Here is a 25,254-nt window from a genome sequence, read left to right as displayed (position 1 = left end):
AACTGTTAAAACCTGAGTGCCTTTTGTTTTTTTGTTTTTTTCCTTGCATCTTCCTTTTTATTATTTTCATTGTGGCTAATGGAAAGAAAAAGAGTATTAAACTAGCAATCTAATCACAACCCTCACATATCTTCGGTTTAGACCTAAACTCTCCCAGGCAGTAATACAATCCTTGAATACCAGACCCAATTTAATGAGAGTCTAAATTAGTAAGAACTAGCTTTTTATGAAAGGCTTTGGACCGTGCTTGGCATGACAGAAGAAGCCCGTGTATTTCTCCCTAGGACAACGTCGGGCTATTCACTAGTCTCCGCACTCGCCCTGGCACAGCTCTGAGACTTGAGTCATTCGACCCAGCGATGACTTTTACGTGGCCACCGCGGGCCCGAGGGTGACGAGACCCGGGCGTGCGCGGCCCCTGCGCTGGCTGAGAGCCCCTGGCACACACGGCTCCCGTCCTACCCAGTCGCCGGGAGCCCCGCGTTCACCGCGCACCGGGCACAGCCCCCTCCTCTCACCATCCCTCCTGCCAAATTTTGCCCGGAGTGGAGACGGCGCGGCCGGTAGCTCAGGGAGAGCCCCGGCAGCACTCCCGCTCCCTTCCCCCGGGCCCCCTTTCCTGCTCCGGCTCCCGGCGCTGCAGCCCCCGGCGGCGGCTCCCGCGGCTGGCGCGGCGGGCGGGGCGGTGAGGGGCGAGGCGAGGCGCGGTGCAGCCCAGCCCGGCGGCGGCCGCGGCAGGGGGAGCGCGGCTGCGGCAGCCCCCGCCTGCTGCTGGCTGGGGCACGGCCGTGCCGGACGAGGGGAGTGGGCGGCGGGACCGGCCCGGGCGCTCCGCACCTCTGCCGAGTTTGGCCGGCCCAGAAGGGCAGTCGAGAGTTCAGCATGCAGGAAGTTTTGAGGCGGCTCGCAGAGTAGCGCGGCGGCGGTGAGCGCTGCTTCGCGTGCTCTGGGGTTTTGGGCTTTTTTTTTTTTTTTTTTTTTTTTTTTTTGCGGGGATTGTGCCTTTTTGCCCCCCCTTCCCCCCACTCACACAGCTCCCCTAAACACACAAGCAACCCGCAACAATCAAAAAGTCCGGTAAGGGGGGAGAGAGCACGAGCGAGGGAAGCACCCTCGGCGGGAGAGGCGAGCCCGTTTCTTCGCAGGGACACGGTCCCGCTCGCAGCTGGTCCCAATGCAACTGCTCATCCTCCTCCTGCTCTACGCCGTCGTCTGTGCGAACTTCTGCAGCCGTCAGGGCACCACCGCCCCTGCCCAGAGCGGATCTATAAAAGCCCTGCGGGCTTCCAACATCAGGCGAGATGGTAAGCGTCCTGCTGCGTTATTTATTCCCAGAGGGCTGTTTTTTTGCGGGGGAAGCCCTTAGGCACGCCTCGGGGGTGCCGCTCCCCTGTCCCTGGAGCGAGGGCCGCGTGCCCAGAGGACAACTGGGGTCGGTCCGGGTGGGGTTCCGTCCCCGGGGGTCATCCAGGTCGTGGGGTCGGTCTCCGGGCTCCGGTCCGGGAGCGGGTGGCCAGGTGGCCGGAGGGAGGTGTGGAATGAGGGGGCGACTCTGCCCGGCGGCTGCGCCTCCGGGCGGTCCCAAACTTCTCGGGGCAACTTCTCGGAGTTCTGCCGGGACTCGGCGGTACCTGCAGCTGGGGTGCGGGGGGCACCTCGCTCCTCACAACGCGGAGTGCTCGGTCCCGGCTGCCCAGGCGGGCCCCGCCGGGCGCCCCTCGGCACCCTGGGCCCCTGTGCCCCCTGCGCCTGTGACGTGCCGGCGGCGGGGCAGAGCGGGGCGAGCGGCGGCTTTGCGGGGGCTCTCGGGCGGAGTGTCGGGGGTGCTGCCGTCGCCCCAGGGCTTCTTGGCGGGATCGGGATCGTCTCCCGGCCCTGCCACAGCCTCGCCGTAAGGGCTCCTGTAAGGGCTGTCGGCGCGTTAGGGGACTTCCTCGACCTGGGTCTGAACTCGGGGCTTGGTGTTCCCTGTCTCTGCTGGGCTCTGCCCCACCAGGACTGGCCTCGTCCCTTGTGGTGCCTCAGGGTGGCAGCGGGCTCTCGCACACCGCCCGCCCCGTAGGAAGGGTGTTCCCCCTGAGCTCCGGTGCGGTTCCCTCCGGCATCCACCGGCAGAGGATGTCCTGGACAGCCCGGGTGCTGCCCAGGGTCTGCAGCGCCTCTGTGGGACGAGGTGCCTCGAGTGAACGTGGCCGTGTGCCGTGACCCCACGGGGAATGAATGGGGAGACTGCATAAAAATAGCACTGCTGAGATTCACCTCTAGAATCCACGACTTTCGTTTTGGGAAGAGTGATGGGCCTCTGGTCAGGGAGCAGCCTCGTGTGTTCCAGCCTCACGTGGAGAACTTGCTCTTGCACGTTGCTGTATATCTTCTCACATGGCGAAATGCAAGATGTTCTCCTTGCAAATGAACAGAGTTAACATCAGTCCTCAAGTTAACATCTTCCAGTTGACAGCATTTATGTATTTTATAAACCCTTTTCAAAAACCCTGTCACTTGAACCATTTCCAAGACTGTGTTTGCCAGTGTTTATTTTCCAGCATATATACAATGCATGTAATGGGTATACAGTTGATTTAGGAAGATGTTTTTGTTTAATGTTTGGAGCCGTATTGAACTTAGTATTATTTTTTATGCTTCTCCTAGTCACTGGAAGAAGACTTAGAGAAGGTGGAGAATTTTTTTTTTTCTCAGAATGGAAATGTTGAGTCCAGAAGCAGGACTGAATTGCAGTTCTTTCTGATACAGAAGTCAAATTTAATCTCATTAAAGAAGAAAAAGCATGTGTGTGCAGTAAAAGTATTTGTTATTTCTGTTCCATTCTTCAAAATTATTCTCTGTTTTATCAAGCTTCATGACTTGTTAGCCTGCTGTCTTCATAGAAGAACTGAGACTGTCTCTGAACTAAGCTAAGCATGCTTCCGTCCAACTCAAACTTCAAACAAGCTTTTTAATTGAAAACTTACATACTTAGAACATCAAAATGTGTGTTACTCTGATCTTCTCTGTATAGTCAATGAAGAAATCATTAGCCTCTCATATGAATAAAGTTTTCATATTAATGGCAGTATGATGGGTATTTTACTCCTCAGAAGACTTCCTGTGGTGAAATTACTTCTTGGAGTGATGTAGAGAACAAGCCTCTGAAATGATTAGTTAATTGCTGTCTTCCTAGTTGTGATAATTTAACAGTTTGATTAAGCTTTATACCTTTAAAATTATCCAAGGCAACTTGCAGTGGTTGATCTTTGGTGGGTACCAGGTGGGCTGATCCTGGGGCTGTTGAAGGGTTGCAGATCTATGTGTAATTACATCCTACCTTTCATCTTTGCTGAGGCATGTGCTCCTGAGCCTTGCAGCCTACAGGGAATGTGCCCATGCTGAAGTCAGACACTTGTGCAGTTCTTGAGTGGATGTTGTGGATGTACTGAAGAGGACTTTAATGAAGACCACATGCAGACCCCTAGCATGCTGCAGCCTTGCTCTCTCCCTGTGCTTGCGAATCCTGTTGCTTTTTCTCTGCCAAAGACCACGGGTTCTGTTGTGTCCAATGGAGCTGGGTGTGGGGTTGCAACGTTTGAAGCAGATCAACTGCTGATCCCCCTGATTTTGCTCAAATAAAACAGTTGCTTGAGTTCCTTGAACGAGGGTCTATATTTGTGCAGCCAGAAGTTTTGAGCGGTATTCCAAATGTTGCATGCATGGGACGAGCACACAAATGCTTAGACCACAGTTGGCTGTAGGCCACTAATAGTATTTCTGCCTTTTGTAATTCACAGTGGTGTTTTTGTGTTGTTTTGGTCTGAAGTAATGATATGGAACAGCATGAAAGATGTGAATTGCATTGCTGAGTCAGACAGTATTTTTTGCTTTGTAAATATTTAAAGATGTGACAATACAGAATGGGATCTGAGAGCACACAATACATTGGGGTATATGTGTTACAATAGTCTCAAAACGCACAGCAAAGATAAAAAGTAGTTTGATATTTTGCTCTGAGTTGATTATCATGATTATTAGGTTGTGAAATTAAAAGAGATACTGAAGAAGAAACAAGGCCCATTCAGCTTAAAAAAAAAAAAAATCTAGGAAAGTCCAAGACCACCTGCGCATTTTATTTTAAAAAAATTCATTTGAGTTCCAGTTTTCTTCTGATTCCAAGCAGGATAAACTAGTGGTACTTCATACACAGAGTTTAATATGGAGGCTTGGTCTTGCTTCTGGCCAAAACAAACCTTTGCAGTGTGCATGATTCAATATTGCCTTTCTTCTTTCAGACTAAAAGAAGTTGGCCTATTTGTAATTGCTTTTACTTATGACTGAAGTTGATCTGATAAGAAATCTATAGATGAGGGCATCACATACAAAAAATTGCCACTTAATCACTACCAAACATAACCAGACTGTACTTTCTGCTGAAGATAATAAGAATATAAATAACTTGCTTACAAGACATCCTCTTGTCCTGGTTGAAGGACTGTCATTGATGACTCAGCAGTCCAGTGTAGCACTAATCAATTTTTTAAAGTGTCCTGGAGGTGCCAGTGACTTTTATAGCACAAGTACTGGTGTTCACTTAGAGTGTTTATTAATGCTATTAAGTTAAGTACTTTGAAGTACATCAGAATAACACAGAGGTCTTCCAGATGCTTCCATCTTTCTATTTTGACTCATTTTCCCAGTCTGCAGTATGCAGGTGATACTGCCTAATTATAAGAAGTCTGATTTTTTTTTCTCCTATTTTGGCTCTTTATGTATACTTGGAGATGAAAAGTAGAAGATAAAAAGTGGTAAATAATATTATTTACTATATAATGTCTAGCTGAAGCATCACATACTTTTTCTTATCAGTTATTGAACAAACATCTGCTTAGTCTAGGAAAGTATGCCTAGTCTGTATCTTCAGACTAAGCATCACCACACATATTTTAAACTTCAAACTCCAGAGTATAAAGAAAAGACAGAACAGAAGAGAACAGACAGCATAGTGTCAGGTCATTTCAGTATGTAAACAACTGAAAGCCATGGAATCAATATCTTCTGATGTGGATTTGAAACCATAACATCAGATGACTTGAGATGATTCCGCGCTTTTGTGGTTTTCATTATGAATCCAAAAATAAAAGGAATTTTCAAACTTTGCTTTTCTTGAGCACCACCAAAATACAAAGAAAAAACTGCACTTTATAGTTCTGAGGAACTGCCAACAGCTTTTGGCTCTTTAAGGGCCAGTCCAAATGGATGTGTGCCATTAACTCTGCTCTCTTCTTCCTTGTATTGGCCGATGCCTAATCACAGGTAAAAGTATATGTTGATTTGGGTGGTATTCTATCACCAAATAAATGTTAAGTGCTCTTGGGAGGAGATTGTGTTGTTTTCTGTTTTTTTGGTTGTTTGGTTGGTTTTTTAAAGAGAGTAGGTTTAGATTAGATGCTTTAAGGTCCCTTCCAACCCAAGCCATTCTGTGATCCTATGATTTTACGGTATTAGGAGAAGTTCTTCACTGTGGATGTGGTGAGGCACTGGCGCAGATTGCCCAGAGAGGTCTGTTCAAGGGCTTTTGTCAAGCTGATCTAGTGCAAAGTGTCCCTGCTCATGGCAGGGGGATTGGAACTAGATGACCCTCAAGGTTCTTTTCAACCCAAATCATTCCATGATTCTATGGTTTTATATTTCTGTGATTCTGTGAAATGTCTCTGGTATCACTAGAGTTGGACCATCACTAGGCCATCACTTTTGGAATGCACTTATTATTTTATAGTAGGCATGTATACGTTTTTTAGAGGACTCTGCTAACATAAAATTGTGTAAACTGTAAAATGGCCAAAATAAATTTGGTTTTATGGGCTTTATTTCCTTGTTTTCTGGATTTTGTATAGAAATGTGTATTTCAAGGTTCATCAGTTTAAAAAAAAGCCTTACCAATTTCCCTCCTGTAATGCACTTTGGTCTACAATTATCTGACTTTGATGATGTCTCTTATCTGTATAATTAATATTTTGGACTGAAATATCAAAGGATATTGCATGAGAATTGCAACCCTGACTCAGCAACAAGCAGCATAAAGAAATTCTCTAAAGGAACTTGAAATATGTTTTATCAGGCAGATGTATGTCATAGTGGAAGTCACTATAAATTCTTCAGTCTCTTGAAACTTCTAGGTGTTTGGGGCTTTTAAAGTATTACCATGAAACCGGATTAGGCTGGCTAATTCTTCAAGTGCTGGAAGAGAAAACTTGATAGTTGTATTGCTTTGATTTGTAGAAACTGAACAGTGCTGAAAATCTAAAAAAAAGTTGGGAATTCTTTTCCACTGTCATGCCACAGAGATGTTGTGTTTCATAAAACATCTAGGAATAGGCATAAATAGAAAATTCTCAGGGAATCATTAGTGCAGTAATATTCATAATGTGCTTAACTTCAACCATCTTCATAATTCTGTTAAAGTCAAGGGATTCAAGTTGTACATGACAATGTAATGTGAAAGCTCGAATAGCTTATATGTAAATGAGGTGAGTAAAAATAACTGTATTTTTTGATCAACCAAGTGTACCAAGTATTTACACAATTAGGAGCCATAGAATTGTTTAGGTCACAAAAGACCTCCAAGATCACCAAGCCCAGCTGTTTTGTCAGCACACATAGAATTTGCCTTGGACCATTGATCCAGACACTTCTGGATCCTTGGGCCTCTCCAGATCCTTCTGCAGGGCCTTCCTACCCTGTTGATTTTCCCCACATCAGCCCTCACAGTGCTGTGGTTCTCATTGGTAGTTAGAAAGGTGCTGATGACACAGAAGTGTTGTGGCTACTGCTGAGCAGTGCTGGCAGAGCGTCAGGGCTGTCTCTCTAACATTCTGCCCCTATCAAGTGGCTGGGAGTGGGAAAGGTCCTGGGAGGGGACGCAGCCAGGCCCAAATTAACCAAAGCTGATGTGACATCAGCTCAGATAAAAAAGCTAAGGGAGGGAGAAGGAATGGGGGACATTTGTTATTTTACAGTGTTTGCCTTCTGGAGCAATCATTACATATGCTGCAGCTTTGCTTCCTGGGAAGTGGCTGGATATCATCCCCTGATGAAAAGTAGAGAGTAAACTTTTCTCTTTGTTGATACACACTAAATTTTCACTTTCCTTTTTGCTTTAGTAAAGTGCCTTACCTCAAACTACAAGTTGTTTTCCATCTTACTTTCTGTCCCATGTCCCACTGAGAAGGGGAGAGATAAGGAGGGCTTGATGGGCACGTGGTGTCCAGCCAAGGTAAACCCACTATATAAAGTCCAGGCAGATGACATCCACAGCCTTTCCCTCATCCACTGAGAGGGTCACCTTGTCACAGAAGGAGATCAGGTTGGTCAAGCAGGACCTGCCTTTCCTAAAGCCATGCTGACTGGGCCTGATCTCCTGGTTGTCCTACATGTTCTGTGTGATGACACCCTGTTGATGAGCAATGCCATGACCTTCTCCTGCATGGAGGTTAGGCTGACAGGCCTGTATTTGTCCTTCTCGTTTGCTGACCTCCATTTAATTGCACGTTCAAGATTTGCTAGCACTGTTGGTAAATAGTGGAATGTGGCTTGGTGAACGCTTCTGCCAGCTCTCAAGATCCTTGGGTGGATCCCATCTGTCCCTATAGACAAGTGTCTTAAGTGGGGTAGCAAGTCACTGACCATTTCCTTTTGGATTGTGGAGGCTTCATTCTGCTCCCTGTCCCTCTTTTCCAGTACAGGAGGCTGGATACCCAAAGCAAACCGGTCTTACTATCAAAGACTGAGGCAAAGAGAACATACATAACTTCAACTTTTCTACAGGCTTTGTTGCTGTTTTTCTCAGTTGTATTTAGTCTATCAAAATAAAAAAAGCATATATATTGTAGGCATGAGTCCTTTGTACATGCATTTGCAGAATAAATATAATTTTTATCTTTAGAATATTGTCTAATATAGCAAAATAGATACCTATCAGAGAATCACAAAATATGTTTAGTTGGAAGGAAACAAGAATAATCACTGAGTCCAGCTCTTAGCCCTGAACAGAAAGTCACCCCATGTACCTGAGAGCATTGTTCAAATGATTGTACAGAATACATAAATTAAGGACAGAAGCACAAGGAAGTGAGATTAAGTACACTTGATATAGTTGCTTCCAAATCAGCATGAAAATCATAAAAATATTGCACCTGGGCATTTCTTTTAGAGTAAAAAAAAATAAAATGAACCCACACCCTAAGTTTAATACAATTTTTTTCAATTCCTAGTTGAACAGCAAACTATTAGACCCGTATTTGAGCCTAACTATTCAGGGTAGTTAAGGTCTTTATGTGATGTTGGTAGCTATGTAATTTATGGAGTTTAGGTTGAAAGCAGTTATGTTTAATAATGTCTGGCAGTTTTTCAGGTTGCTAGTTGATCTTCTGAAAGTGACTTTTACATTATTAAAATTTCTAATTATTAAAAGGAACTTACTAGAAAAGGATCATCAAGGCAGAAATTTCTTGAGCTCAGTAATATACAAATTCGCTACAATATATTTGTCATTTTTTCTTTAGACTGTGTGTAGCAATTACATAAAATGAACATAACCACAAAATGTATATCATTTCTACAGCAAGAAACTCCTTTGGAGTGCTGTAAATTAGAAGGACAGGGAATGGCTTTTATTTCATTCCTCTAATATACTGTATGCACAAAAGTTGCAGCAGGAGTTTATGTGTTTTATACTCCAGTCCTTTCCTATGGATAGTCTGGCTAATACTAAAATATATCTGCAGCAAATGACAGACTGATCTTTTCAATAACAATTAAAATATCTTACAGGACTGGCACTGAACACAGGGTGGGCATCTGCATGTGATACCAGATTCTCAAAGGTCTCTTTGACCAGACCATCTCGTTGTTGTCTCCAGAGCAGTAATTTTCATTTCTTGAGGTCACTTCCAACCTCAGCCATTCCACAATGGCATCTACTACAGCTGAGAGAGGAGTGGCGATGGCTGGAACACATTGGTCCTAAGAAGTAGTGCTTGTCTTTCCTATCTCTTTATCCTGCTCTTCCTCTTTGCCAATATGCCCCTTTTCTCCATGCACAGCAGTAGCAGGAACATGAAGTCTGGCTCTTTACATCTGTGGGCCCAGCTGTGTCCCTTTTCCTTGCCGTCCCCCTCTATTCCCTTTGTCACTGAGCTCAGCTTTGCCTACCCAGCTGAGAAACCTTGGGTTAACTCGCAAAAGTTTTTAGCATGACCCCAACCCCACAGAAGGGCTGCCCTGGCTTGCTCTGGCTTTTGTGCACCTGCAGGGATTTGACATCAGGATACTAAAGTAGTCCTAAGAAATACCATGAAGGCTCTGTGTTGAATTCTCTGTAGTAAGAATCTGCCCACTAATGCAGGGAAATTTGGCAGTAATCTTCTAGTCAGTTGATTGAAGCTGTATTCAATAATTGCCTCCAAAATTCCTGCTATTGTATTTATGAGGTTGATTACATTTTACCACATTTTGGATAAAAAAGAGAGGACTTTTATCACTGCTTCTGGTGAGGTGCTCTTGGCTGAAATACTGGATTGCATAAAGTTGCTTGGCAGTTTGTTTCAAATCAGTCTCCTGTTTACAAAGCTAAGGAAGTGTCCTGTTTACAGTGTGAAATTGGAGATACTTTCTTTTGGGAGTTTGGGTTTGCCTCTAATATTTTTGGTAGTGAATAAATCCTACATGATCTCAAGCTTCCTATTGTACTTGAGTAATGTTCTGTTTCATGTTTCCTTTTTGATCTGTATCCCACGCTATGAAGACCAACATCCCATGTTTCTGCTTTGTTAATTAGAGCTCTGCGTATTTGGAGATGATGCAGGAGGACACACTTTTACCTTCTTCCCAAACTTCCTCCCAATGTATTTTAACCCTGCTGTGCCTTGGGACTTGATGATATTGAGACTCTTCAGAACTATTTATTAAGCACTAGGTCTATGAAAAACTTGAAAAATAGCCATCTTGACTTTTTTTTGCACTAAAATTGATGACAAAACTTCCATCGGCACTTCTTGTAGCAAGGGCCTGGCATACAGTTCACATGAATTAATACAGGGTAAAATAAAGTGCTTAGGAATTCACTGATGAGTTTGTAATACAATCAAAGACTCATCAAAATATTTAGTTTGAATAAGACCCTAAGATTGAGGCTACATCGCACTGCCAAGCCCACCACTAAACCACATCTCTTAGCATCACATCTACATATCTTCTAAATACCTCTTGGTGTAGTGACTTGGACTCTTCCTTGGGTAGCCTGTTCCAGTGTTTGACAGCCCCTACAGTGAAGAAGTCTTTCCTAATATCCAATCAAAATCTCACTTGGAGTTGCTTAATGACACTTGCTCTTGTCCTATTGCTTGTTACGTGGGAGATCAAGCCTCACCTGGCTACACCCTCCTTTAAGGGAGTTCTAGAGGGTGATAAGGTCCCCTTGAGCTTCCTCTTCTCTAGGCTGGACATCCCCAGTTCCCTTGGCCACTCCTCATCAGACTTGTGCTCCAAACTCTTCCTGAGCTTCATTTCTCTTTGGATGTGCCTTAGAACCTCATTTTCTTTCTTGTAGTGAGGGGTTTGTGTACAGTACTCAGAGTTAGGATGTTCAGTTAGTGTCCATACACTGAGACAAACCAAACAAATCCTTTGCACTGGTGGAGATGGAGGGATAACTGATAGAGTTACAGATTGTGTAGCAAAAATACAGAACAAAGCCTTGTATTCAAATGTCCAGTTTCTTTTTCTCCCACACTCACTACCTTATGTGTCACCCACAGGATATCCTACAAGTGACTTCATTCTAAACAAGACCATTAGGAAACCTGTCAGTATTTTTCAGTGCCGTGCATTGTTTCTGTTTGCTTCTTAAAGAGGCTCCAAATATAATATGCGGGGGTTTCTGTTATTGTTTCTTTTTGGATCAGTTGCAAAAGATTTTTCTCATAGTTGAATGTATTTCTAATCTGATATGACTCACAAAAAAAAAAAGTGTATTGAGGGTGAAGCAGAGACCCAGACTGGTTAGAGAGAAGGAATAAAAATAGATACACAGAATGCTGATCACCAGAAGTACTGTGGGATTTGGAAACCCTTTATGTACTGTTCTGCCATTAATTTTTCAGCCAATTTTCTTGAAAGATAAATCTTTCGCCTCAACAAACCAGTGGCAGTAATGCTGAGTGAGAACAGCAAGTGGGTGGTGATAATGCCTTGGGATTCTTTGTGGAGATGGACCAACGCAGCTTCTTAATCGTGATACCACAGCAGGGATAATCACTGATAGGAGTCATTTCACTCACACATCCAGATCTCAGTACAAGGGTTTAAGACCTCCTTGCCGAGGAGAATTCTCCTACAGAGAATTTGCTGCTTTGAAATTGATAGCCCCAAAGTTATGGCACAGTTTCCCTTTTGTGGATCAGGTTGTAAGCCTGTTCCCTTGGTCCATTAGCCCCATTCACATTGCTTTGTTAGGTTTCTGAATGTTTGGCAGTCTGCACAGGGGAATGCTGATTGGCTTCATCTCTGTCCCTGTGGTGTGACCTGGGGTTCCCCAACCCCCAGGTAAGCATATATCACTGCTACTGTAGTAAGATGTCTTTGAAACTGTGAGAAGGGGAAAGGGATTCTTTGTTTTCTCATACTCCTAATGGAAGAAAACTATCTGTACCTGAATAGGCTTGGTTTTATGTTGTTGTTTTTTTGTTTTTTTTTTAAATTAATACTTGTCACCCAGGAGACCTATTGATGTGATAATCTTTTCTCACCAGTTCCTGTAATTTGTAAGATCCGGGAAAATTAAATTATTGTTTTAAATAAAATATACAATTATTGCATCATATATAGTAGTAATGTGGCTGCTCTTTGTTTTTGTGTGTGTGTGTGTGTGTGTGGTCTGCTGTTACATAATTTGCATGTGCAAACATTTGAACCCCCAGAGTCAGTTCTCTGAGGGGGCACACCTTGTTTACAGCATGCTCAGGGTGTCTTGAGCAGTGCCTCTGAAAAATGGCTGCAAGTGACAACCCCATCTTTGCAGAACCCTTGAGTAATGTTAAGGTGTCTTGAGTCTGTTCTTGGACCTGCATGGCAAAGTCCCATCTCCACACATAAATCCTGCCTCCCAGCTGACTTCAAGAAATAAGTAATTCTCTTGGCCATGTGACAACACAGTAACAAGCATCACTCCAGAAATAAACTTGTTTGCACTGCAGAGGAACCTCGTGCTATACTCTAGCATGCATCTCAGGACTGATCCTGTACCTGTGTTCCCACACTGACAAGAAAAGGAGGATCAGAAGTGAATCGGAATGGCTGTTTAGCCTGCTCTTTCCCCAGTCTCCTAACCAGTCACAGCACACGCAGTAAGCCTTTCCTGGGCAATGTTCACACATTTGACAGTATTTTCCTGCAGGCAATATCATTATATGTAAATAACTTCAGTTTCACTGTAAAGGTTGAGCCCTGGCAGCTTGGAGAGGCAGAAGTGTCACCCGCAGCCACTGCTGCAGGTGGGGAAAGACTGGAGATCCTTACCAGGGTGTAGCCATCCTTAAAATGCTGTGGCCTTGCTGTCTGTGCTGTCCTACCTCCTGTCTACTGCTCAGAGCTGCCACTGTTTTTTATAGACTGAAAGCTATGTGCCATACTGAGGTAAAATAACAGGGCACATGAATAGCCAGGTTTGCTGAACAAAGAATTACACAAAATGACAGTGTGATGTCCTGTATAAAAATCAAATACCTTGGTTTTCACATGCTTGCCTGAATATGATCTCAGTGGCATGGGAGTTAAATATCAGTCTCTTCTCCAAAGAAACCCTGGAACAAAACAGGGAAAGCTATTATTCTCATTTTGTTCTTTGCACTTTTGTTCCCTGGGTTTGGTTTCATCTAGTGCATAAGGATATAGAGGAAGGTCACAAACAAGAAATCATAATGACTTGATATGTCAGTTCAGTTTATTTTTTTGAAGAATGACTTTAAAGGCTTTTTTATCAATGTAAGATATTTTTCAAGGCTTGCAGGAGCTCCCTTTTATTTTTGTACAGGGATTTTGTCTCAGGATTTCTCTCCAATGACTGTGCCATTTCCTGATTCTCCTGCTATCTTTTGTGCCATCACGAATGCTTGCAGGACCTAAAGTTAAACCTTGTCAAGCAGATTGCTTTTAAAGCTTACCTTAGGCAAGGGAAAAAAAAGTCACCTGTTTTTCTTATCAGAAGTGAGACAGAATGTATTTCTGTATATGCTTTTACAGTGCATTTAAGTGCAAATTTAAGTACGTGTCATTGCAGTTTTGACAATGAATTGCTAGCACATCAATTTCAAAAGGGTATTTGAAGGTATCTTCAAAGGTGTTTGGCCAAACCAGAACAAAATTACCGTGAGCCGCCTTGTTTCTTTCTAGGGCAATAGCCAGCCTAGTCACCTAATGCAACTTCTGCTTCCCTTCTGTTTCCAAAGGTGGGAGAGAAGCATTTCCTTCAGTTATTTATTGTATTATTTATCAGTATTGAAATTTTTAAATTTTTATTTTACATATACTGCGGCTGAAGCAATGCTTATTCTTAAGGTACAAACCGCTATGAACTCCAAATTATTATCATTATCTTTCTGATTTGATGTTCTTGCCAGTTAACAGTTGCTTAAAATTGCCAGATACAATAGAGGATCCAATGGCAGCACGTGAAACCAGGCAGTTCTCTAAATTGGTTTTGACAGAGGTTCCTGTGCGTGCAGAAGCCGCTGGCAGAGCTTTTCAGAGAGCATGAGTGGAAGAACTGACTGGAAAAAGCCCAGGGAGCTCCCACTGCGGGCTTGGCTGAACCTCTGTCAGAGAGCTACAATAAGGCATGCAAGATACACTGTGCTTACTTACTGTGGACACTAACAAAGAGTTCTTACCCGTAATAATTGCTGAATAATTTCATGTGGAGTGTCCAATTTTTCCTGCACATATGCACAGGATTTCTGTTAAAAAGCTGGCAAATTTTGACTGCCTGATGCTGACATCTAAGGCTCAGAAAAAGATAATAGACTGGCAATACTCAAAGCTAGAACCTGTCAAATCTCCACTGTGCTCAAAACAAAGCACATCTCTTTGCAACCTTTTCACTACATATATGCTTCTAAAATAAAGCAAAGGAAAGCAGCCAAAAAGAAAGCATCACATAGATTTTAATTCCATTTTTTTGCCAGGACATTAAAAAAAAAAAGAAAAAAAAAAGCAGCACTGTCAGATCACTGGACATGTGGGTTAACTTGAAACATACCTTTTAAAAGAAGAAATTCAAAATCACATTAGGTACAAAGTTGAATTGACTATGCAGCGTTGTTAAATATTCAAAATAAAGAAAAAAAGTTTTTTTGTTGTTGTGGTGGTGGTTTTTATGTTTTGGGGTTTTTTGTTAGATGCATTGTAGGGCCAGACACAGCAGGAATAAAGGGTGAAATCATGCATGTTCAGCCAGGTGCATCACCAACCATGTACAGAGTGTCATAGGGGAGATGAAAGAGCTACAGCCCTCCCTCTCTTTCCCAAATAATCTTCCTCTTGGGTCTGCCTACACGGTGCAATAGAAGCAGGGGGGTCATTTTAAATGATGGGTAAGGCAGAGAGGCCAGAAGGAGTTGGGTAGTGTGCTAAGACTCCTCCTTGCTCCCTGCTGAAGTATCTGCTCCCTGTCTTGCTGGTGAGTGTGGGAGGGCATCCTCTCGTTTCAGTGTGCACTGGATGGAGCTCCCTCCTGCCTCTCTCCTTGTGTCGGTATAACCAAGGCCACAGCTTAGCCCTGTGTCAGCAAGCAATCTGATATATTGCCAGATTTCACTTCTCACAATTCCTCCATAAGGTACTGCAGCTCTTGCTAAGAAAAAGTTGTCCCTGATCATTGCAGGGTGGTTGGACTGGATGACCTTCAGAAGTCCCTTCCAGCCAACCAATTTATGGTTATATGATTCTATGGAAAACAAGTGCTGTGTTCAGTCTCTGTATTCCTCACTGAGCTGTGCGGCAGAGACAGTCCATGTGTGGTATTTTGTGCATTTGTTTGTCAGTGCACGCCATTTTTACTGCCTGTGGAAAATGGACACTAGGTGTAGATCCAGTCTTCACCTTGTTCCCATGACTGGGAATAATGCAATTTTAAGCATTGTGTGATTGTGTTCAGTTTGTAAAAAAAGTAATTTACTGTGTTTGTGACCTTATTAATGCAGTGTGATTTCAGCTGCAGCTCATCTCTTAATAATGAACAGTAAATAAAATGCTAGTCTGTTTTACAGTTTTTGTGTTGCAAAAGGTCAGGTACTTGGGTAACTTAATTAGCACTAATGTCCCCAGTACACTGATTAGTTTCTCAAATTTGTTAGTTTTTAGACATCTTTGCTGAAAGTAGTCAAAGTATAATGAAGCTGGTATTGCTAATGTGGCTTCAGGTCTGTCTTTTCAGTATTAACTGGTATCTTTACATCCATACTCTATGAATCCATATTTGACTTTTAGTAGAGAAGAGAAGGAATAGTGTATAAAACAGTAATGACTTTTCTCCCTTGTGGTTGACAGAGGAGAAAGGAACATTACAGAAAACATGAGAGGGGAATGTCTTCATGTGTGCTCCCCTCTAGAGTTGGTGTATGAATGCTGTCCTGTAGGCAGAGGAGTATTTGACTGAGGAATACAGTGTCTAGCACTGTGTCTCCTAAATCCATCAGGATCACTCAGTCAATGCTGGGACAGCAGCTTATTCTGTCTAATTTTAAGTATGTAAATTATGAGTTACTCTTCTGTTATCTTGTATTATCCCTCAGTGATTACTGTCTCTGTCCTTACGATTATTCTGGTAACTGCTAAACTGAAAAATTAATACCTCAGACAGCTCCTCATAAGGAAACTCTCTGCTGCAACATGATTCAGGCTTGCATTCATCATGCCAGTGCTGGGGGTGTTAGGTGGAAGTCTTAGCGATTCCCCGGAGTTCTCTGGTTTCTAGTGCTCTCAAGGATCTAGCTTTAGGACCTTGAGCATATTCTGCCACTTTCTCCCACATCCTGTTTGTCTAAGAGAGGTGGTTCTGTGCCCATGTGCGTAGCAGCTAGTCTGTCTGTGGAAAGGTAATCAGTGTGCAGTCTTGCTTGATTCTAGTGCAAATATCTAGGGCATTGCAAGCATAATATGCAGTCTTTATGCTGTAACATTTGCATTTTTCATTTTGGCTCTTCCTGCCGGAACTGTTTCAGAATAATCCTTTTCTGTTTGCCTGTTTTGCAAAGGATTCCTGGTGTGGACCAAGTGACACTGTCAGCCAGTGAGAAACTTTATGTGTCACATATAGGTAGGCTTCCTCTCAAATAAGTGTAGAGTTTTATAGATTCATTCAGTTTCACAGTCCCTGGTAGTATGCATGGTCTTAAGCTTATGCTGATCTCGCAGTAGCTGGAACCAAATTCTGAATTCAGGTGTCAAAATGGTACATTTTTGTTAACAGGCCCTACAAACTCCTATTTAAAATCGGTGCAGGACTTTTTATTGTTCTGATAGACATTGAAAAGCAGGTCATGCTTTTCTTTTTGTTTCTGCAGAGTTTCTGAACATAAAACTTTAATACTACAATCCTAAGTGTGTTGTTCTTAGTTATAATATTGGTTTATACTTCAATGAAAATCTTTCTAATCCTATGTTGTTTTGAAGAATTGATATCATATGGCCTTGATGAAATTAGTAGCTTTTTGTTTACGTTTTCTGTATTGTTTATATATGTTGCATTGCAAAATGAATGCTGGTGGAGCTGCTACACTCTGGAGACTATTCTGCACAAATCTCCATAAAATCTGCAAACTTTTCTTTTTAATTATATAAAAATATATTATTTCTTTAACCCAGGGCTCACTTGTGTAATAAAAACATTCTTAATAAAAAAGATGCATGCTATCTAGTTTGAAAAAGAAACCCATTTGAAATCATGGCAGCTTATTTGAAGATGTGAGCAAAATGTAATACTTTGCAAAATGTAAGACGCATTACCGGATAACTGCAAAATGCTTTCATTGAAATCTGTCAAATTCTGCTTGAAATATTGCTGTTTTCTTAATTATGTATGGAATTGAAGAACTATTTTTATCTCTTGAGGTCAGCTCAAGTTTTGCAACCATAGCACAGTGAGATGCAGTTCATTAAATATCAGTATGGATCACATTTACAGTAGATTGAATAATGGTGTTGGCATATATTTCTTTTTTGTTTTTCAAAAATCTGCAGTCTTCAATTGCTACTGTACAGAAATTTTTCTTTAATTATTCCTGTTTTCAATTTACCTGACAGTTGTAGAGTGAATATTCATTTTTTGTTTTGTTTAGTTCACTCAAAATTGAGAAGTCAGTTTGGGCTTACAAAGTCCCCAAACCGAACAAATCACTAACAGAACAACTGGTTTTCTCTTTCAGTCCATAAGTAAAAAACAAATGTATGAAGTCAGCACTGCAGAGAAAAACATCCAAAATAAAATAGGAACACACCTGCACAGATGCTTGCAGAAAGATTTAAATTTTCATTTTATTTTGGGGCCCATGAGTCATTTCAGAAATGTGGCTGTTGGGTGAATAGGACCAGTGGGAGTTGGTTAATAGGCAAATTTTCTTTGTTTACAAAGTCAAACATGTTATGTTATTTCTTTTTCTGATATTTTCAACATAATTAGGTGGTTTTTCTTAACTAAGAACTATTCAAAATTCTGGGATATACACATTTTAATTGAATTCTGATTTCTGTCTAAATGGAATTTAATGCAAACCATAGTCAAAACAACTTTTTGTGAATATGTTCTGTGACATTTTAAAAATCATGAAATTCAGCCTGCACAATATATTGTATGATGAGACAAAATAGATTTAAATACTATTGAACATAGCTCATCTTCCTAGGGAGCAGAAGTACTTTATCTTGTGCTAAGTTGTATGTAATTGTAGACAGTGTGTTCTTGATGGCAGTGTCTTTAAATACTCTTTTAAAACAGGCAGTCTCAAAAAGTAAAAATGAAAACTCAGAATAACATTAAGATATAAAGATAGGTTTCCTACTAGTACCTTTAGAACTGAGCTGAAATCTCAGATGTGATTCAGTCCGCCTGCGTAGCTCGATGATAGATCAGAAAATACGTCATGAAGTCAGTCACTTCATCCCAGGTTGTGGCTGCAGGCCTTTGAAAAGTGGTGTTTGTGTGTCTATGTGCATGTGCAGCCACCTGTGTCTGTGTGTTGGTTTGCCTTGTGCTTAAGGGATTCATGCACATTTACATTTGGATTCATTCTGCCTTACCTTTTAAATGAGGCTGGAATGCAACTGGTAAAGGAAAAAAAAAGTTCATTTCAAAAAACTTGCATGGTTTGAAAAATGGGGCATCTTGCTAAAGCTTTCCTTGTAATTGAGGGGGAGAGAAAGACACCTGCAGAGAACTGTTCCTCCCATTTGTTTTAGATGTCTGCCTTCAGGTGGGATGAATGACCTTCTTAATATGTCTTCTTTTTGCACTCAGAGCAAGTCTAGGGCAAGTAGGTCACTAGCACAGCAAGCTCACAAAATGTACCTAAAATTATGTCAGCTTTTATTACTATCTGAGATATGTGGTTTGGATCTTCCTGATGATCTATCTCTTCAAAATGCTGCATCTTTAGGTAAGATTAAAGATTTCTTTAGAGTGATGAGCAATGGCGTTACAGTAGTTATTTCTGACTAGCAAGTCGTAACAGTCCATTAACTTGGTGAAATGTGAGCTTCAGGAATAAATGTTCACTACCACTGCTTCTGGGATAAAATGTGTAGGGTTGACACTACTGTTGGAGTAAGAGAAGATTTAGGATTAGATTCTGCTTGCTTTTTTTTTTTTCTTTTTTTTCCCCAGGATCTCAGGCAGTTATTAAATAGACTTAGATAGACTTAGGCCAGCGTATACTCCACAAGATCTTATGTTAGCAATTTTTTATGTGTACAGAGGTCAACTGAGATTAATACATCTCACCCCTGCCAGCTGGTTTAGCCCTCATAATGGCATTAGTGTCTGACTCGTGGAGAATGAATTTAACAGAGGTTTCTGGCGGGGTCTAAATTCACTGCTTGTAAGGAAGCAGCTCTTGTCAGCACCTGGTTGAAGGTACATAGTCACAAAAATTGAGCCGGGGTTGCTGAGAAGTTGCAGGTACTGGAGGGAAAAGGGATTGATTGAATACTGCAAAGAACATCATAAATCTCCGTGTGGTAACATTTGTAGGAATATACTTTGGGTGTTGGCTGATGTATATGTGTATGATGTGTAAGTGCAAACATGAATTTATCTTTTTTGAGCCCAGTACCTCTCTACCTTCTGAATCTTTGCAGTTGTGTTTGTCTCACAGCCCAACCAGCTCTTTTCTCTTTCCCTCGCTTCATTCATCCTGTCCAAACCCACCCAGGCATAAATGCTGACTGAAAGATTTGTGCCTGCAGATCTCCTCCCTGGAGCAGCTGTAGTGCATGTAATAATTGACTCCTGCACGTGTTCCTGCAGCTCAGACTGTGTAGTGGGCGATACTTGGTACCTATCTGCTGCTCACATCTTGTAAGATACTGTTTTCTTTTGTTGATTTTCCCTCGTTGATCAGATGATAGGAAAGCAAAGACAAAATAAGTAATCTCAAGTACAGTTCGAATTTGTTTTAGCATTTTCTTCCTTAAAATATCTAAATTCAGATATGAAATGGCTAAGTCTTACTTTGTAAGTTACTTTGCTTAAACATAATTTATTTCATTCAAATTAAGTGTAATTCTTTGTACATTCAAAGTATTGCAAACTTAAGGCTTTTTACCTCATTGGTAGGCTGCCTGACAGAGTTCACGAAGTGTTCGGACAATATTCTCAGGCACATACTGTGACTCTTGGGGATGGTCCTGTGCAGGGCTGGGAGTTGGACTCCTTGATCTTGGTATGTCCCTTCCAACTCGGCTTATTCTTTGGTACTGTGATTCAGTGAGTCTGTAAGTCTCTGAATGTGAGCTGCATGCTCAACTTTTCCCAGTGTTAAGGCATACCATAATGTTTTCCCCCTGGATTGACTGCTGAAGAGTGAGGATGAGTCTCTTCCCAGCTCCCTGGGAGACATTAATGCAGTCTCTCTTCTCTGTTTTCCTGCTAGTCTTCAGAAAGCACACAGAACTGAAATACCTTTGAGGCTTTATCCTCAATTATCCATCAGGTTCAACAGTGGGAATATAGGCATAGAGCAAATCCACACTGTTGATGTTATTGAGTGCTTATGGATTAAAAATAGATTTTGTGTATACCTAGAAGTCCGTTTATGGAAACATTACAACATGAAGTCAGGCCTCAGTGCTGCTGCCTAAGCTCTCATCTCACAAGAGTGTGGAATAAACTATCAGTGACTTCAATGGGAATAGAGTATTGGGAGCTTTCAGAAATGCCCATCCAGTTATATTTTTATTTCTCAGAGAGCAATGATTATTTCAGATGCTAGAATTTAAGTACCTAAATGAACAAAGTCAGAATCATAAAAGGTAGGGAATTTCTCTTATTTTTCAAGATGAGACAATTAATGGCTCTTTAAAATGGTAATAGTCAAAAGAAATTAATGAAAGCAAGAGTCTGGAGAGATTCTTCTCCATTAAGAATGAATATAAGGTTGTATATCTAAACTTGCCAGTAAAGGTAGTTAATGTATGATTCCTATCTAAAAGTAGAACATATACATAATATTATAAATGACAGTTTGCATGGGAGAAGTAGTAGAGAGGTAAATCACATTTTGGATATTAGACTGAGATTTATATTGTGTTAGGAACCCCATGAGTCTATGAGGTTTGTTTAGCATTGTGCAGTGGCTCTGAAACCAAAATAATTGCAGCTAGAAACTGAGTATTCTCTGACCATCCAAATACTGTTTCTGGTTCACATATACTGAATTTGCAACGCAACTAAAACTTCATAACTCAGCATGCCCCATTTCTTTCTTTTCAAGGAAAGACACAGCCAGTTCTTACCCAGCCAGTTCTTTATTTTATTTCAACTACTTGTGTTAAAAAAAACTATTTGCAACTTGGATGTTTGCAAAGTACATTTGTAAAGTACAAATAATTTGTACTTTAAGTGGTATAACTATTAATGAGTTGTCTTCTCAAAGTTAAGTTTGAAAAGCTGATAGACAGAAACATTCAGTGGGGACTTTGAGTGTTACATTTTTTGTTACTGCAGTGAGGCATTTTTTATTTGGTTAAATGAACTGCACTAAAACGAAATAGAAATGTGTATATATGTGTATATATATATATATATTTATATATGTAATTATAATAATGAAAGAGCTAGTAAGTAGAAATGCAGATGTGAGAGGACATATAAATGGCACAATACAGAAAAGCTAAAATGAGATTCTTTCTTTGACCCTCTTTGGGAATATGATGGAACCCAATTTAAATGAAAACAGTAATTTTGTAGAGGTCTCATAAGGATTTATTTACTCACTCAGTAAATTCACTTGTGAAAATTCATGTGGTAGAAGGCACAATTTGGAATATTTCTGAAGGGTATTTGCATCTAATGTGAGACAAATTGTTTAATATATTTTGAGCAATGGTAAGACATTTCTGGACTTGACCATGTGCCCTGGAAGATAATGATATTACTATCTTTGTTTCCAAAGTTCAATATTGGACATTGAATGAAATTGAATAGAAACTGTCATTAAAATTAACCAAATGTTTGTGGGGCTGGGAATCCAAATAGAATTGATAAAAAAACAACCAAACAAAAAAAAAAAAAAGAAAAAGAAAAAAGTAAACCAAAAGATGTTTGATGTTTTCCTTTGTTATCTAATATTACAGAATTGCTTGTGCCTGTTGTTGTTTTAAGTTGCCCTTTGAGGAATTTGGCACAAGCACTATCAGTAGAGAGTTATCAGACTGAATGACTGATTTGACCTGTTTCATCAGAGTTCCTTCTTGGCTCCTATTATTGCTCTTAGATTAAACAGAAAAGCAAAGGCAGATGTGTGTAATATGTTGGAGATAATGGTTTGGACAAGCTGTGGCTGGTTTTCCTCTCTGGTTGACACATCTGTTGACACACTGAAAAAATTCACTTGGAAGTGATCAGAACCATAGGATTTCAGCATCAGTCCTCTCTTGGACTGACAAGCTGTACACTGGGGGAAAAGCTGGTTCAGAATGAAGGAACTGAAGACAATAATAGCATTTAATATCTAAATTTTAGTCTGCAAATTGAAGACTTTCAACATGCATTAAAAGTAAAGCTAAGGTATTCCTTTCTTGTCCGGCAGCTCTCCATCTTTTCACTTGACATCTTCATGAGGTTCACAATTGCTAGGTGGCTTTTTCCTCCTTTCTGGCTTGATCTTTAAAATGCTGGGAGTTGTGGCTCAGATACAGCAACAAATTTAAATGTGTTTAATCCTGGGAGTAGATTACTCAGTGTCATGATTACTTCATGTTTTGCAAGCCTGTGGTCTCTCTACCCTAAGCAATAGTCCACTTTCCGAGACTTGTTTTGCCTTGTGCCTGGAATTTCCTCATCTTGATTGCCCTCTCCCGTTTTTTTATGGAGCTATTTCTGTCCTTCATTTTCCTGTGCAGCTCATTCCACTTTGTATCCTTCGGTAGGGGTAAGTATGACCTCATGCTACCCACAGGTTGTCTTTCTCTTCTTGTGTCTTTTTTATTATGCTGTATTAAACTGTTTTTTTCTGGGGTATGAGGTTTTGCCCATTAACAAAACTGCATCTGTCTTCCTGCTAGGCAGTATTACTAAGGTAATTTCCTGCTCTTCACACTTTCTATGAAATCCTTTGCTAAAATTCACACATTTCATTTATGCCAATACTTCCCCTTTGTCCCTTTTTTTTGCTGACACTGCAGTTGAAAAGGTTGCCTCAGTCTAAGTCTCTGTATACAGGTCAAATGAACTCCATCTTAAAAGTAGTATATTCTTTGCTACTGCTGGTACTACTTGGGGGCTGTAACAAAGCATCTTAGCAGCCTTCCTACCATTCTGGCTATGATTTATATGTGCCAGGTTTTCGTCTGTTTGCTCCCAGATGAACTCTTCCCTCCATGTTGGGTGTTTCTCTTTCTTTGAAATTAAAACCATGGTGTATTTATAGAAAATGATCATATTGTGTCCTGACAAACTGACCCTTGTTAATAGGAAGATGTTCTGAGGCATTTTGATTCCTGGTCCCTTCTGGAATGCAGAACTAGCACGCTGGTCTCCAGTTTTAGCACATGAGGGCTGTCCTGCTGTTCAAGCAGTATAAAGAGTGATTGAAGACTTACAGAGATGACAGATTAATTAAGTTTTGGGTGCTAAGGTATTAAAGTGCTTTCCTGAATGACAATAAGTAGTTTTATGAGCAGTAAATAAAGATTGGTTTCTTTAGGGTTTTCAGCCTTTATGATGGGAGCCAGTGTGGATTCCTTGGTACTTGGTAAGGGTCTTTCGCTTGTGCTGCCTTTTCCTGAACCAGTGTCATTAACAGAGTCCCTTTTTCTAGCTGGCATCCTGTTTTCTCTTAAATGCAGAAATGCTATGCCTTGTAGCCTCTTTTCCTTCCTCGCATTGGTTTCAGTTGGCTTGAAGGTTAAAAATCCAGTACTGGATATTGACAAGCAGGCATGGTGACTTAGTGTGCTTCCATGGATAACCAGTGCTAAAATTCTGCGTGTAAATGTGCATCTTGTACATTTTGTAAATCTTGTACAAGATCCCTTTGGCTGTTGGATGCTATCGGGCATGCTTCAATCAAAGTGTAGTTATGAAATTAGAGCTTACCAAGTGCATGTGTCACATACTTAAAAATAGTAAGATAGTTTGACAAAAAATATATATGATTAAATAGTTATTGTAGAAACAATTTGAAGGCTGGTTTCCTACCTGGCCTCTGTCTATTTATCACAGTTCTTAGTGGAAAGTGGAGATAATGTTAATACTCTTGAAATACCAGGCATACACAATCCATTGAGGTGGTTAAGTGTCAGAGCTCTAAAGCTTTGCACCTCTGGGATTTTCTGTTGGCTTAAGTGGAAGAAAGGGAGCAAGAGCCTTTGACATGATGATTTACGGGGTTTTACATACTTAGAAGAATTCTCCATCAGAGTGAGTCTCAACTTTCAACACCCATTTCTTGACCCTCATGTTTTCAAGAGACTTATTTTTTGGCCCTGAATGAATATAACTCTCAAGCACATACTTCTATTTCATTGACTTCAGAAGCACTAAGCTTCTTTGTGTCCACGTGTGTACATCATTAACAAAGAGTTGATTGCAGAAGTTGCATGAACCAGTGGCCTAAAGGTGAAAATCTCCTGAGATGCACTGTAAAATCCTCATACTGAGGAGATTACAGTGCTGCTATGTGCCAGCTGCAAGAACTAGAGGGGCTTTCAGCAAAAGTTGCATGTTACTGCAGGGTGAAATGTGGTCAATACTTGCCTTTTTTTTTTTCAGAATTACCTAATATATTTGATATTATTACTTGATGGAGTTGTTTTTTCTGTTGAGAGGGGTAATGTGTTATAAGAATGAATAAGGTTAATGTATACAGTCTAATAAAATAAACTTGAATACATTTTTTGGTTGAAGGACTGAGGAATCTTTCTCTTACACTGAAATCTCTTTTGACACCATGTGTGTATTATTGTTATTTCCATTGTGGTTGCTGATCACCATGCAGATGTTGCATTGAAAGACTGATCTCCCCACCTTTCTCATTTCTTAACAGAGGCTATGGGGTTTTTTTGAAGTAGAAGTAGGGTACAGAGGAGAGGCTTGATGCATTACAGCTGTAATGCTGACAGTGGTCTTCCAAATAATGCCATTGTGGTCGGCTCACATGATTGTTATGAATGCACAGGGTTTTATCCCAGGGTAGTTATTCTACAAGAATAACTTGAGTTCTTGCAGAGCTGATAAGGAAGTTGTAGGCCTGAAAAAAACACTAGATTGATTCTGGCATTCTTCATTAAACAGAGTGCAGTATTTCACCAAAAGGTTATTTCATTGCAATGATATATTTCCGAGTAAGGTTAGAGGAAATTTCTGTTTAATTACTTTAAAATCCTTTTTAAAAACATTTAAACTTGCTAGAATCCATTGTTAAGTCATTCCACTGCTTTGGAGTTAATTGAATCTCATTTTCAGTCTGAATTTGTATAGGCTTGTCTGAACTGTAGCAG

The 25,254-nt window shown here is 41.0% G+C and overlaps 1 protein-coding gene across 1 annotated transcript in view; it reads left to right on the top strand.

The window, feature by feature from the left end:
- Positions 1 to 848: 848 nt before the first annotated feature.
- Positions 849 to 25,254, top strand: part of PDGFD (platelet derived growth factor D) — a 136,311-nt gene continuing 111,905 nt past the window's right edge. The window contains exon 1 of the mRNA XM_062514587.1: positions 849 to 1,304. Coding sequence (XP_062370571.1) covers positions 1,175 to 1,304 — 130 coding nt within the window. The 5' untranslated portion in view covers positions 849 to 1,174. The remainder of the gene's footprint in view (positions 1,305 to 25,254) is intronic.

This window comes from Cinclus cinclus, chromosome 2, assembly GCF_963662255.1.
Source record: "Cinclus cinclus chromosome 2, bCinCin1.1, whole genome shotgun sequence".
Taxonomy (NCBI): domain Eukaryota; kingdom Metazoa; phylum Chordata; class Aves; order Passeriformes; family Cinclidae; genus Cinclus; species Cinclus cinclus.
This window is presented reverse-complemented; position numbering and strand designations above follow the sequence as displayed.